We start from the raw sequence: 14,386 nt of genomic DNA, 5'->3' as shown, positions 1-14,386 counted from the left end.
AATTATGCGGAGAAGATCAAGACGTCATCGCGGATGGTTTGCCGGAAGACAATGTGGGCGTGGCGTGAAGAATCTTGCAGATGGCGTCCAGGGAATCATCCCGGATCTGAAGACCAGATCTTGCGGGTTCTGGGAGGGTTCTGGGAGGTTTGGCGCCTTACAGGATCAGCGTGGGAACCAAGACGAAGGCGGTCACCATCATCAGCGACGTCGGGCTGGTCCGAGCTCCTCCTGCCGGACGCAAAACGCAAGATGAAGATCATTGCGACGAAGTGCTCGCACGCCGTCTGCTTCTCGGTGCGGCCTCCCGCTCCTCACCGCCGTGGGTGGCGATCAGCATGTCGGAGGTGTGCTCCAGGGATCCGTTGTTGGGTTCCGCTCGGATGTCGAGCAGCCGGCACATGAGCGGGTAGACGTGAACGCTGTCGAAGGGCTCGGACAGGAAGTTCTTCTTGAAATCGGGTCCGAAGGCCCTGAAGATCATCTTCATGTCCATCTCGCCGTTGTGGAAGCCGTGGTCGCCTTTGTTCACGTACACGATGAATCTCTGGGGGAAGAACGTTAGCATTCTCAAGGAGAAGCGGCTACCGCCGTTAGCATGTTGACGTTGGATCCAACAAAGTCATGTGAACCCACAACTGACAAAATGGCATCTTGAACGGTTTATATGCTCGTGCTTATGACTTCCAGCGTAGCAGTCGCTCGACATTAGCATGTTGACGTGGCTGCAATTTGCAACGTTAGCATATTGATGTGAAAGTACGAAGTCACGCGAAAGGCAAAGTCGAGTCAAAATGTTCTTAATATGTTTTATGCGGCACCACTCGACTAAACACGTCCTTCTGTTGAACACAGAGTTTAGAGAATAGCCTATAAATCAAAATCTCAGCCACGAACCTTAATAATAACCTGGACTGCTAAAAGAGAAGTCACCGGCAGCCATCTTGCGTTGCCACTGTCTGAGCTCGCCTAACTTGAATCCATTGAGTTGACTGGCGTTCTCGTCAACATGTCGAGTTCTTTACTGCCTCTACGTCAGTGGTAGGGAACCCTGGTCCTCGGGAACCCTGGTCCTCGAGAGCCGCTGACTCTCCTGCCTGTCTTCCATGTCTCCCTTCATCAACACACCTGGTTGATGAACAAGATCGTTCTCAGGCTTCTGAAGCAGAGCTTGCTGATGAGCTGAGTCAGCCGTGTTGGAGGAGAGAGACGTGGAAAACAGGCTGGACAGTCAGCGGCTCCCGAGGACCAGGGTTCCCGAGGACCAGGGTTCCCTATCCCTGCTCTATGGCAAAAACGCCCACAAGGCCTTTGCTGACAATGATGAGGAAAAAAACAATCCATTGATGCAAACAGCGAAGTTCGGCTCTTGTGGGGGAAAAAATGCACAGATAACATTGTTTTCAGTTGAAAAACGAAATGGGGTTGTCAGTAACAGAGGCAATGCAAGATGGCCGCCTTTGGCTTCAGTTGCAAGAGCTATCTGGCAGTCGCGTTATCATGTTGCGGCGGCCATTTTGCCTCGTACTGCCACTTAAAAAATGGCATCTCAGTGCTCAACTGGTGAATGTCACGAGAGCAAAGGCGGAAAACAGGTGAGCCGCGATGGTCGTTACCTGTTGCGCAGATCGCGCCTCGACAACGCTAATGTGGCTAACTGCTTCTACGACAAGATTGCCAACCCCGAAGCGAGCGCGCTTTCGCGTTAGCACACTGACCGAGTTGAGGTTGAACCCGAGGTCCGCCACCACCACCACGGGCGGCAGGCGGCGGCTCCGCGCCAGGTGGAAACTCTCGGGCATGTCCTCCTTCCTGTAGACGGTCAGGTTGGGAGCCTTGGCCAGCGCCTCCAGCACTTCCTGCTCCCTCCCCGGCCGCGGCGTCAGGATCCCGAAGCCGCCGTAGTCCAGAATCTCGAAGCTGGCCAACTTGAGCAGATTCAGGTACTTGTTGAGCACGATCTCGTCCACCAGGGGGCGCTTCTTGACGGTGGTCATGCCGTGGTCGGACGTGATGATGACGTTGAGGTCGGCGTCCAGCCCGCGGCGCCCCATGGCGTCCCGCAGGTAACCCACCGTGCGATCGATCTGCCGGATGATGACCTTCCGGTCCGGGTGGTCCGGGCCCCGGGCGTGGCCCACGTTGTCGGGCTCGCCGTAGTACAGCGTGACCAGATCAAAGTCCTCCTGGGAGAACCAGTCCAGAACCGTGTCGATGTTTTGCCGCCACTCTGTCTCGTTGTCGTCGGGGAAACCCGACTCCTCCACGATGGCCCGGTTGACCGCCTGGCCGCTGTAGTTGGCGCCACCTCCGGGGTAGTAGAAAGAGGCCGTCTTCAGACCCTGAGCGCACATCAGGAAACGTACGTTTGTTTATTCTTTCTTCAACCAGGAAAGGCAATTGAGAACATCGCCAACTTGGACTTCACGTCTTACACTTTGACAGCAGACATTCGGAGCCGGGATTTGAACCGGCGACCCACGGGTCGTTGGACAAGCGGCTCTACCAAATGAGCCACAATGTTACTCGTCATGACTCATAGCTAGCGGCTCGCCCAGTTACAATGCTAATGTAGCTAACGGATAGCCACGTCTTTGATTGTGTCATGGCGGCGAAGCGACGCTTTTCCCAGCATGCTTGTCGGTAGTCATGGCGAACTTGAGACACGGATTGACCGATGGACGTTAGAATGGCAGCTGTCACCTGGTTCTGCGCCGTGATCCAGAGCGGCAGAACGCCGTTGTCCCACCACTCGGAACGTCGCAGGGTCTCCTTGTGAGGAACCTTCTGGTTGGTCTGCGTGTTGAACATCATGTTGTGGACCACCTCGTGGTCCTCCACCCAGCGACCTGGACAACAAGAAGTCAGGAAGGTGCCAAGCTTGATGATGTCATACTTGTTAGCCAATCCAAGCTCAGTTCAAACATCAGTCACCACCACAAGAAAGGGGCGGGGTTGTACATGGCAGGAACAGGACAAATCCCATCACGACACGATAGAACAGGACAGACAGCGAACCGTGAAACACCACAAACCACAATAAAGGACATGATGCGACAGGACAGGACACGGTCACAGGACAGGACAGGACAGGACAGGACAGATGACAGGACAGGATTTATCACGCAAGTTTGTCCAGCGACCTGTGATGGTGGTGAAGTGCGACGGCGAGGTCATGGTGAGCATGGGCGGCGTGATGTACTTGGCCTTGACGCCGTCCCGCACCAGCTGGTCCAGGTTGGGCGTGTCCACGTCCTGGTCGTAGTCCCAACGGAAGCCGTCGAAGGAGATCAGCAGGAGGCGCTTCCTGCTCCCCAGACCGCCTCGGCTCCCGGACGGCTTGGCGGCGGCACGGGCCAACGAGACGGCGAGCAGGAGGAGGAGGACGGGTCGCAGCCTGGCCTTGGACATGATGAAGCGCTTGTGAGCAAGCGCGACATCCGAGCGGCCGAGGGGGGGGCTCGTTAATGACTGACAGGCTGATTGGCATCAGCTGATATCTTCAAGCAGACCTTGGACCGGCCGCTGATGCCCTTCGAATGATATTTACGTGTACCGCCAGCACACGTGGGGAAAAAACTGCATGCAGAGCAGATTCTGGACCGGTCGCCAGGCAGTACCAGGTGCTGCATTTCAGCCAACTCGCATCAGGCTGTGATTGGTCGCCAGGTCCACGTCACAGCGCATCTGGACAAAGATGCGTTCACAAGTCCGGCATTCACAGTTGTGGGCCTGTCGCACGTTGCATGTGTTGCGGAGTGTGCGTCCGCTCGCTGGCTTTATCGGATGAGCTGATTAGAATGGGAAGGTCGCCAAGACAAAACAATGACTGCGCTTTTATTATTGCACGCCCATCCGCAATCAACGCGATGACCTCATAACCTTCAGCCTTGACGCCGGCTCAAGGTCAAACTCGGACCTCCTTTCTTCACACTTCAACTTCAACACGTGTCATTTACATTTTAATGTTTAAAATGAATTATTTATACAAATTTAAAAACGATACGAGTAAAAGAAAAAATGAAGTTACTCAACACATTTAAGTCTTCATGAATTAATAATTATATAGATGGATAAAATAGATGTACCATTCTGTTGTTTTATTATATAGTAAAAATATAAGTAGTAATAATTAATTAATAATGTAAGTAGTCATAATTTTGCTCTTTTTTTATTGATGATGATGCTGAAGTTTTATTACAGACTTAAAGTCCAAACACAAACAAGTCAACTCCACAATCTAAAAAACAAAAGGGTAAAAATATACACACACACGTGCACGCACACACACACACGCACGCACACACACACACACACACACACACACACACGCACGCACACACACACACACACACACACACACACACACACACACACACACACACACACACACACACTAATATACCCTAAGACGCATCATATAAAAGATAAGTTTCCAGAACTGGCACTGTTATTGTGTAATATTATATATATCTATTATCTAATATCTATATGTCAAATATCTCTAAACGCTTTGTGTTGACCCCTGATCCGGAAGTACCCTAGTGCAGACGGACCAATTTCCGGTGACTTCCTCGCCTGTGGCCGGTGTGCTGTTTTTGTGTTTTTCTCGATTTTTGTGTGTTTTCACTGGAAACATTGCGACGTGTGTGTCCTCGTGGACAGTGGAAAGGTTTATTCAAGTCGCGTCATGACGACATACCAAGGTTGCTTGTTTGCTTGCTACCTGTTAGCATGTCGCTGCTAGCTGCTAGCACAGGGACGCGTTAGCTCGTCCTTAATGCAAACATCAGAATGAAAAAAATAGCTATTTGACGCCAGTCGGTGCAAGATACGCTTTACTGTCGTTTCGTAAATGGTCAGAATTAATGAATTTAGGATACGTAAGATTAAATATAACATTTGTGATTAAATGGAATTATTACGTGAATGAATGAAGTAGCTTGTTTACATTTGGACTTTTGCAAGGAGCTTCTCAAAAAAGTCGTTTTTTTATTTTACTTGATTTTTAGTGCTGCGTGATTAAACGCATCCAATCGATTGTACCTGATATTGATGACGTAATGTAACTTGTGTTGCAGTGATGTCATTGTTGCGAGGTTTGAGCTCGTCGGCGTTCACGACCTTCTTTCAAGGCAAGTTGCAACCCAAAAGTCATTTTCTACATTTTTCATGATAAAACACCTGATTTTGTTCGTTTTTATGAAAATAATGTCCTCTTATTTGATAAAAAGATGGAAGTTGAAAAAGTCTTGTTTAATGTATCTTGAGGAAATTGAAAAATTAATCGACAGATGAATCCATTTTGGGCTTCAGTTAATTATTTTATTAATTGATCAGTCTGTTGATAATTGTTGTCAAATGGTTAAAAACACATTTGGATCTAGTGAGAATAAGCAGTTCTGACACTGGATGGAGGGATGGATCAAAAAACATGTTTTCATTTCCACGTAAACATCAAGTGTTGGACATTTGCATTTAGGACTGCACGATATATCGAAAAAATACCGCCATGGCGATGATGGCACGCGCAATATGCTCATCGCAAAGACGTGCGATAAATTCAAACTTTTGTTTTGATACTGGATGCTTGGTGGCACGCGTTGGCATTCATCCAAGTTTGACCAATCAGATGCGTCCTTAAATACGCATGGCCACTCGCCTCTCTAGATACTGCTCTCCTATTGGCTGGAGCAACCGCGGACAGAGGGAAAATAAATAGCAGACGCGGGAGAGGAAGAAAGGAACGAGGATGAAAGCGATGAACTGTTTGTGCCTGAAAAAATAGCAGGTTTGCAAAATGGGACGATTTGGGCTTCAGGAGAGATGACGTGTCACAGACGCAAATATTGCGCAAGTGATGTCGAAGAAGAGCGGCCGCGTCGAGAGGAAGCGCAGCGCAACCAATCTACGCCACAAAGTACCTCAAGTCTGTAAACCTGCAAGCAGCTCACCTTCGAGAGGCTTTTTAACGGAAACTTGTTTCAAAGTCAACATGCTGCTCTTCTTGGCTAAAAACCTTGAATCGTTTTGAAGCAGTGTTGTCACGTTGAGAAGGGGAAGACTTTGCTTTCAAGAATGATTATATATTTGTTGTACATATTATTTAATTTACCAGTCATGGTCAGGCTTGAATAAAATAACTGATTAGGAGTACAGTCCTGCTTTTTTTCTCTCTCGCATGTTTATGGTAACACTTTAGCCTCAAGATAATGAAAATATATCTTCTTTAGAGACATGTTAAATATGGCAATAATATCGCATATTGCATGTTTTCCCAATATCGTGCAGCCCTGTTTGCGTCCTGGTTTGGTCCGTAACTTCCATCAGGAAAAAAATGCTAATCACTGATTTCCAAAGTAAATGCAAATGTCTTATTAAAAAAAATATAATAATAATAATATTTCCTGTTGAGAGGATTTGGACACGTTAAAGGGAAAGTCAAGTCAAAAGATGTGTTCGATTAAAGCAGAACATATTCTGGTCAAGAGAATTGTTGCGGAATATTTTTGTTTATTCTGCAATGGTGTCCCACGTTATTGACGAGTGCGTGTGCACGTAGCATGCCAGCATGCGCGGGCACACCCCCTGGCCAGCCGCCCCATGGCCACCCTCAACCAGATGCACCGGAAGGGCAAGCCCAAGCCGCCGGTCAAGATGCTGGGCCCCACCTTCGGCCAGCCGCAGATGAAGGCGGTGGTCCTGAAGACCATGATCCGCAAGCCCAAGAAGCCCAACTCGGCCAACAGGAAGTGCGCCCGCGTGCGCCTGTCCAACGGCAAGGAGGCGGTGGCCTTCATCCCGGGCGAGGGCCACAACCTGCAGGAGCACAACGTGGTCCTGGTGCAGGGCGGCCGCACGCAGGACCTGCCCGGCGTCAAGCTCACCATCGTCCGGGGGAAATACGACTGCGCGCACGTCGAGAAGAAGAAACAGTGAGCGCCTTTGCGCTCACTCGCGCCCGCCTTTTTGGGAGCGCCGCCAAAACCTCAACGGCATGCATGAACAAACATGCTAAAGAATGGACGCCGTCTCCATGCGCTTGCCGCTGTTGGCCGCTGTTGGCCGCTGTTGGCCGCCATGACGACAGTCACGTGACACATTTTGCTGTACGCTAATAAAAGACTGTTTGCTACTTGAAACATGAAATCATTATTGATTGCATGTGAACGTGACATTGACTGGCGACCAGTCTAATCATTTGTCTATCCATATGTGGCGGGACATTGACGAGGGTTAGGTTAGCGACTTTTTTGTTGTCGCTCTCCCGCCATTGACGCACAAGTTGTCCGCGCGCGCCCTGACTTTCTGGCGACCAGTCCATCGTTTGTCTCGATGTGCCCTGACGTCAACTGGTGAGGTGACCAGTCCAAATGTTTGTCTTTTTGGCCTGACATTGGCTGGCGACCAGTCCAGGGTGTCTGGGGTGTGTTCCAGCGCACTGCGGAGGCGTATGACTTTTTTTGCCTTTTAGAAAATGGGCAGGCTTGTGACGTCATCGTCAGCGCTCATCTTGTACGTGGTTTATAGCAGTGGTTCTCGACCCCGGTCCTCGAGCGCCCCGAGCCAGCCTGTTTTCCGTGTCTCCTTCAGCTCACACAGCTGTTTCAAAACATCAGATAATCAGCGAGCTCTGCATAAAGCCTGACAACGATCCTCAGCTGTGTTGGTTGCGGGAGACATGGAAAACAGGCTGGATCGAGAACCACTAATATATCCAATGCGCGCGAGCGTGAGCAAGCGAGAACGCGCGTACGTTGGTGCGCAAGCCACATCGTGTGTGTGGGTGTGTGCGCGCGCGCGCGCGTGTGGCGGCTGACGATCTGTTGACACGACGCCAAAACGTTTTTTTTTCCTTCCACGGAGGCTGAGCTGCTTTCAAGGTAATTGTTCAACCTTGAACGCAATTCGAGTCGTGAGTTCGCCGCAAACTTGCAGATTTTCCTTCTTCTGATTCTGGCGTACTGACGCGACACGTCACGTCGCCGTTAGCCGAACTAGCTGATGTTAGCGTCCCTTCGATTGTGTGTCGGATGCAACCGTCACCCACACGGAGAATTCATATCGACTTAAAATTCACTTTCATGAGCGATCTTCGGCTTTAATGAGCCTTAAAAAACACACACGTATCAACTGCATTTCATGAATCGCTGCCCGTCCTGAGGCAGTAGCTGCTGTTAGCTTCCATTAGCTCTGGAAATACGCTATTTAATTTCATTTAGTTGTTGCTCCGAATAAGTACTGCTCGACGGCCGTGCTGAGTGGAGAAGCAGTTTTTGGGCTTCCAAGGTCGTTTTTGCAAGCTTGAGCTTCCTCGAGCTGCGGTTTGTGTATTAGCCGCCTTGGCTAGTGTTAGCTCCCTTCAACTCCAAATTTCGACCGTCGACCGCAGAAAAGTAAAAAAAAACTCGACATATAATGTCAGCAAAACATTGGATTATTTTTTGTTTTGTTTGGTGCATGTATGCATGAAGAAGAAAAAAAGTTTGTCTTGCTGTGAAAACGAACGAAGTGGCCAGGCAACACAAAATTGGAATTCTTCAAAAATAATAGCAAGTTCGAAATGAGGCGTCCGTCAATGATTTTGGCTGATCGTCGGAAACATCATCAGGACTGTTGATGTCATCTTCATATTCACAAATCACACATGATTGGCAAATATGTCATCTGTGGGGTTTGCTTTGATTGCAGCTCGTGTGGGCGAAACATTAAACATTCGCTTTCTTTTCGACAAATACAATTTGACTTGTCTTGGATTTAGCCATCATTTGCCTACCGGCGCTTCTTACGCTTTTTTTTTTTAAAGCACAATATTCAAATCTAGGATTGTATTTGACAAACAAACAAAATCGTTTAAAATATAACATTTATTTTCTAGAGCCACTTTGCAGCCTTTCAGAAGGCAGCAAGCGCTCTGTTGCTCCAATTCACATTGCCATCATCATCATCATCATCATCGTCATCATCGTCATCATCATCATCATTTGCTATCTTTTCTCAACGGTCTTGCGTGCATTTTTTATTAGAAATATTTTTCTAGTTCATCTTTTTCATTTTTTAAGATGTTGAAGTGCTTTCTTGTTTCTTTACTTTTCAGCACTGATGCTTTAAAACTGGCATTTAAAAATGGTGAAACTAATCGCAATTGGACATGAAAACAAAAAGTCCCGATCATCTCCTGCTTCAATCATTTGTTGTTGATGAAATATTGCAACTGCTATTCATTTGGATTTGTTTTTGTTTTTTTCTCCGAGTGGAGAAGATGAACGAAAACAAAACGGACGAGCAAGCAGAAGACGGCAAGCTTGCGGATTTGCCGGCTGAAGGTATGTTGGGAATCCTTCCGTTGCCGCTCCGCCGGCGTTCTGCGGTGCCGCTGGGTTGTCATGAGTAGACGTGATCGCAGCGCTTCTCAAACTTTTCACATCAGGTGGCACCACAAAAGAAATGATTCGCTGTCGCCGTCATCCCCTCCTTCCTGACTCGCCAATCACCACAAGGGAGTTTTCGGGGTCATTTACAGCAACGATGAAGGCCTTTGCTAACTTTTTAGCCCAAATACGTTGGCCTGCGAGTTGCGCAATCATCATCAACCGATGTTTCAGTCCAGTAGCAAAGTAGGCCGAAATATTCATCAACAAGCAAGGACAGAGGTTCCATTGCTGCCGTTGCAATTTGAAAATGTAAAACCACAACACTGCAAGAAATATGCACAAAATGTACGTCAAGAGAAAAGAAAACTCAAAATGAAGATGACTCGACTTGTCAAACTTTTATAAGCAAACCTTTCAAAATAACTTCAATAATTGTACTGCAGATTAAGTGCTTTCTTCAACTAATTCTAAAATGTAAAACCAAACATTTCTGTAAGATTCAATGCAAAAGTTGAAAAACTGTACTGAAGCAGTCATTCTTTTATTTGCCTCTAGAGGGGGCCTGTGTGCAACTTGTGGCTTTCTTTTTCTTTCACGAAACGACAAAGTGGCATTTGCATGAGTGAAGAGATCACAGCGTGTGTGCGTGCGTGCGTGCGTGCGTGTTTTCCCCGCAGGTGAGGTGGCGGTGGCGATGGCGGCGCCTTCCAAGCGGCGGCACCACTGCACGCTGTGCGAGCGCGACTTCACGTGCCCGTCGCGCCTGTCGGACCACATGGCGGCGCACTTTGGCGAGAAGCCGCACGCCTGCTCCGTGTGCGGCAAACGCTTCAGCAAGAAGATCAACGTTAAGGTGCACCAGCGCGTGCACACGGGCGAGAAGCCGTACGCCTGCCAGGACTGCGGCGCCCGCTACGCCCAGCTGGGCTGCCTGCACCGCCACCGCCTGCGCCACGCCCCCCACAAGCAGCACGTGTGTCAGCAGTGCGGCCGGGCCTTCCTGCAGCGACGATACCTCCTGCAGGTTCGCATTCGCCAAATGCAGCAACAATTCAATAATCTGAAATCAGGCCACTTTCGGGTCACTTCCTGTTGAAATCGTGTCACTTCCTGTTGAGTTCAGGCCACTTTCGGGTCACTTCCTGTTGAAATCGTGTCACTTCCTGTTAAGTTGAGGCCACTTTTGGGTCACTTCCTGTTGAAATCGTGTCACTTCCTGTTAAGTTCAGGCCACTTTCGGGTCACTTCCTGTTGAAATCGTGTCCCGACCTGACTATTGAAAGTGATCATTCTGCCAAGCTCCCCCCCCCCCCCTCTTCACTGGCCCTAATCGTCTTCCGTCATTGACGTTCTCGTCAAACTGTTGGGCTACGAAAAGGAAAATGGATTGAAATGGATTCATTTCTATCGCAGTCCTCGTTGGGGTGCAGCATTGAATGGAAAAGCAATCAAATATCAGGCAATCTATTGACGAGTGTGTCGAACAATAGTTGTTTTTGTTTTTGTGTGGTTTGCTCAGCACGAGCGCGTGCACACGGGCGAGCGCCCGTACGCCTGCGCGCTGTGCCCCAAGCGCTTCGCCTCCACGGCGGGCCGCTCGGAGCACCAGCGCACGCACTCGGGCGACGCCTACACCTGCGCCGTGTGCCGCAAGGTCTTCACCACGCCGTCGGCCTTCCGCGACCACGCCCGGCTGCACACGGGCCGCAAGCCGCACCCGTGCTCCGTGTGCAGCAAGAGCTTCAACCGGCCGGGCCTGCTCCGCAAGCATCTGCAGAAACATCTGGAAGACGCCATGGTGAGTCGCTACCGACTGTGGAGCTGTCGCCCGGACGCCATATTGGATGTGGCCGGATGAGTTGAGCTGGCCGAAGCGCGTTGCTAGCTCGCTAGCTAGCTGCGGCGGCGTAAACGGCAGCAAACTCGCTGTAAATCTGCGTTTTTTTCTCCATATGGCCTTGAGGCTTCGATGTTATTGTTTCTGTCACTTAGCATGTTAGCTAAATTAGCATGACATGATGCATAAAGTCATTTCAAACATGGTGCTTTTAACACCACAAGTCACTTGTACAACAACCACATCTAACCTTGTGGCTTTCAGGCGGTTTAGGAGTTCCATGAGTATTGCCTTTGGCCAGCAGAGGGCGCACTCTTCTCTCTCCTCTCCTGAAAAGCTGGAAGGCGTTCTTGCGCTCAAAGCCCCGCCCCCAACATTAAAACACTGCCAATAAGTGAAACTGAAAACCTGCGACACCCGAAAAAAACAAAATCTGCATTGAAAAAGACGTCATAATACAAAAAAATAGGTTTCAAGAAAATAGTGATTTTTTTTTTTACTTCTTTGACAATACTTGTTAGAATGTCAATGCAGCTTTTTCCACAATGACGTTGTTTCTTTTCGATACCAAAGCTTATCGTCAGTGTTGCGGCGCCATACATTTCAATTATTGCCAAAATAATCGTGATTATAATTGTTGCCATAATTGAGCGGCCCTCGAACGAAAAGGCATCACGTTGTCGGCGACAGACGGGCCACATCCAATATGGCGGACGCACTGACATGCGGAGTCCTCGTTGATGTGTGTACGCTTTTGAACATATCTAAAGCGACATCGCCATGCCGACAGGATGACGAGCAGGGCGGCGAGGAAGAGGAACGTTCGCAAGACGACTCTTCATCGCCAGGTGACAGAATGAAAAACTTGAAATGTGGTGACGTGCAAATGAGCCGCATGGGATTCACATCAGCCCAATTTGAACACGTGATTGTTGACGTGGCACATTTTGAGGCCGAGCGCCGTCCAACCCGTTGTTCCGTCTTCAGCCCACGGTTCGCCCCGCCCGAAGACGAAGAAGAAGAAGGTCCACGAGTGCCAGCTGTGCGCTCGCGTCTTCTCCCGGCCGTACAAGCTGAAGGAGCACCTGGAGGTGCACGCCGCCACGCGGCTGCACGCCTGCTCGGTGTGCGGCAAGAGTTTTGCCAACGCCACCAACCTGAAAGCCCACGAGAAGATCCACGTGGCCGAGCGGCCGCACCGCTGCCACGTCTGCCACAAATGCTTCCTCAGGCCTTACGAGCTGCGCAAGCACGTCAAGACGCACCAGCGCCACGACCCGCTGGACCTGCTCGCCGCACCCGCCGCCGCGCGCACCCACACGGAGGGCGGAGACGCGCGACCGCAGGTGGGCCTCGCTCAACCGGAAGTCTTAAATGGTCCGAAAAATCCCCTCGCCTTCAAAAGCATTCACTCGTTCCCGGCGACCCGAACGGCGGGTCGCCATTTTCAGATCATGCGTGAAAACGCTCGGCCTGAAATGATGAATCTCACAAAAGTCAGCAGGAATTTGTTGCTCGCTTTCCGTTGGGCAACACCGACAATGACGAGTCATACGCTCGTATTGCAACATTTATTGATAGCTCAGCCCTGGCAACAAAAGTGAGTACACCCCTAAGTGAAAATGTCCAACATGGGCACCCGGCGTGTGTTATTTTCCCTCAAAGAAGTCGCGTGCACGTGCTCAGCGTGACGTCGACGGGTTGGTTTAGGAAAAGAGGCGTCGCTGCAGCGGTCGAAAAGGATTGGTCGGGGGCGGAGTCAGCCGGCGCTCACGGCATCCAATTGGTCCACATGGCTGCCGGCCCAGATGAACGACAAGCAAAATATGGACACCGTTTCACTTTGGGGTGTTCTCACTTTTGTTGCCAGCGTTTTATCGGTGAATGGCTGTATTTGGAGGGAGCGATCAATGGACGCTGTTCAATAAGCCGCACGTGACCACTCCCTTTGTTTGTGTTGACCCTCGTGAAATCTTGCACAAATATCAGGGGTGTGCTCACTTATGTGAGATGACTAAGCTAGAAAGCATTGATTAAAAAACGACCTGAAAAACGATGAATGGGAAACGATAACCGTCCGTCTTTGGAATCATTGACGTTTGCTGGATGGTCGGCCATCTTGATGACGATGTCGTCCTCAGGAGGAGGAGGAGCTTCCCAAAGAGCTGCGGCTGCCCGGTAACCGTGGCAACCAGGAGCCGCGGGAGGACGACGCGGTGAACGGTCTCATCAACTCTGACGGCGAAGAAGAGGGCTGGAACGCCGCCCTCATACGTACGGCGTTGTGTTGTGTTTGTTTTGATGAATCTTTCTTGGCAGTTTGTCATCTTTCGTCTTCATCACATTTGTCAGAATCGGACGGCACCGCGACGGCGGCGTCTGCGGCGACGACGACGGCGGCGCAGCCGTCCGCCGAGGACAAACGCGGCTCGGTGTGCCCGGTTTGCGGTCGCGACTGCTTCAAGGCGTCGGCGCTGCAGAAGCACCTGCGCATCCACTCGGGCGAGCGGCCCTTCCAGTGCGCCACCTGCAAGAAGACCTTCACGCAGCAGGTGCACCTGAAGGAGCACCGGCGCATCCACACGGGCGAGAAGCCCTACGCCTGCCCGCTGTGCGCCAAGACCTTCACCTTCTCCAGCGCGCTGCGCCGCCACCAGCGGCTGCACGGCGACGAGCGGCCCTTCGCCTGCCAGGCGTGCGGCAAAACCTTCAAGCAGGCCGCCTCCCTCAAGAGTCACATGCTGGTGCACTCGGGCGTGCGCTTCCACTGCCCCGTCTGCCAAAAGGCCTTCAGCCGCCCGCTGGAGCTCAGCTACCACGTGGACGTGCACGACGCCAGCCGGCCTTACTTCTGCCGCCTCTGCCGCAAGAACTTCAGCGGGGCGCGCGCCTTCCGCAAGCACGTCAAGAGGCACCAGGCGCAGGAAGGCGGCGAAGTGGCCGCCGCGACCGCCGAGGTGGGCGTGGATGACGTTGTCGCGGCGGCAACGGCCGGCGTGGACGCCGCGGCGACGGCCGGCGTGGACGCCGCGGCGACGGCCGGCGTGGACGCCGCGGCGACGGCCGGCGTGGACGCCGTGGCGACGGCCGGCGTGGACGCCGAGGAGACGAGTGGCAAAGAACGCCAGTGACGCGCCTCAAACGTTCGTTTTCTTCAATAAAATTCATCAGCATT

At 51.0% G+C, this 14,386-nt stretch overlaps 3 protein-coding genes across 7 annotated transcripts; 2 read left to right on the top strand and 1 right to left on the bottom strand.

Moving 5' to 3' along the window:
* Positions 1-41: 41 nt before the first annotated feature.
* LOC147173059 (ectonucleotide pyrophosphatase/phosphodiesterase family member 7) lies at positions 42-3,411 on the bottom strand. The gene is made up of 5 exons (XM_086078540.1): positions 3,144-3,411; positions 2,704-2,849; positions 1,719-2,342; positions 319-547; positions 42-231 (listed from the first exon to the last, which is right to left on the bottom strand). The coding sequence occupies exons 1-5, from the start codon at positions 3,409-3,411 to the stop codon at positions 158-160; spliced, it is 1,341 nt and encodes a 446-aa protein (XP_085934666.1). The 3' UTR covers positions 42-157.
* A 1,122-nt stretch (positions 3,412-4,533) lies between these two features.
* Positions 4,534-7,142, top strand: mrps12 (mitochondrial ribosomal protein S12). Of its 2 annotated transcripts, none has more exons than XM_086078543.1 (3): positions 4,534-4,587; positions 5,082-5,135; positions 6,563-7,142. In XM_086078543.1, exons 2-3 carry the CDS (start codon positions 5,084-5,086, stop codon positions 6,937-6,939), a joined length of 429 nt encoding a protein of 142 aa, XP_085934669.1. In that variant the 5' UTR covers positions 4,534-4,587; positions 5,082-5,083; the 3' UTR covers positions 6,940-7,142. The 2 variants fall into 2 exon arrangements, with proteins under 2 accessions (XP_085934669.1, XP_085934667.1); XM_086078541.1 differs by having other exon boundaries at positions 4,540-4,706.
* On the top strand, positions 5,101-14,386 carry LOC147173057 (uncharacterized). 4 transcript variants are annotated; one of them, XM_086078538.1, is made up of 8 exons: positions 5,101-5,135; positions 9,260-9,326; positions 10,052-10,398; positions 10,894-11,172; positions 12,002-12,059; positions 12,199-12,557; positions 13,353-13,485; positions 13,564-14,386. In XM_086078538.1, the coding sequence occupies exons 2-8, from the start codon at positions 9,263-9,265 to the stop codon at positions 14,340-14,342; spliced, it is 2,019 nt and encodes a 672-aa protein (XP_085934664.1). In that variant the 5' UTR covers positions 5,101-5,135; positions 9,260-9,262; the 3' UTR covers positions 14,343-14,386. The 4 variants fall into 4 exon arrangements, with proteins under 4 accessions (XP_085934664.1, XP_085934661.1, XP_085934662.1 ...); XM_086078535.1 differs by lacking the exon at positions 5,101-5,135 and adding an exon at positions 7,293-7,883; XM_086078536.1 differs by lacking the exon at positions 5,101-5,135 and adding an exon at positions 7,293-7,883 and having other exon boundaries at positions 9,253-9,326.

Source organism: Leptonotus elevatus, chromosome 6 (genome assembly GCF_054856555.1).
Source record: "Leptonotus elevatus isolate MCC_2025b chromosome 6, RoL_Lele_1.0, whole genome shotgun sequence".
Taxonomy (NCBI): Eukaryota; Metazoa; Chordata; class Actinopteri; order Syngnathiformes; family Syngnathidae; genus Leptonotus; species Leptonotus elevatus.
The sequence above is the reverse complement of the archived record's forward strand: the minus strand, read 5'-3'. Positions and strand labels throughout refer to the sequence as shown.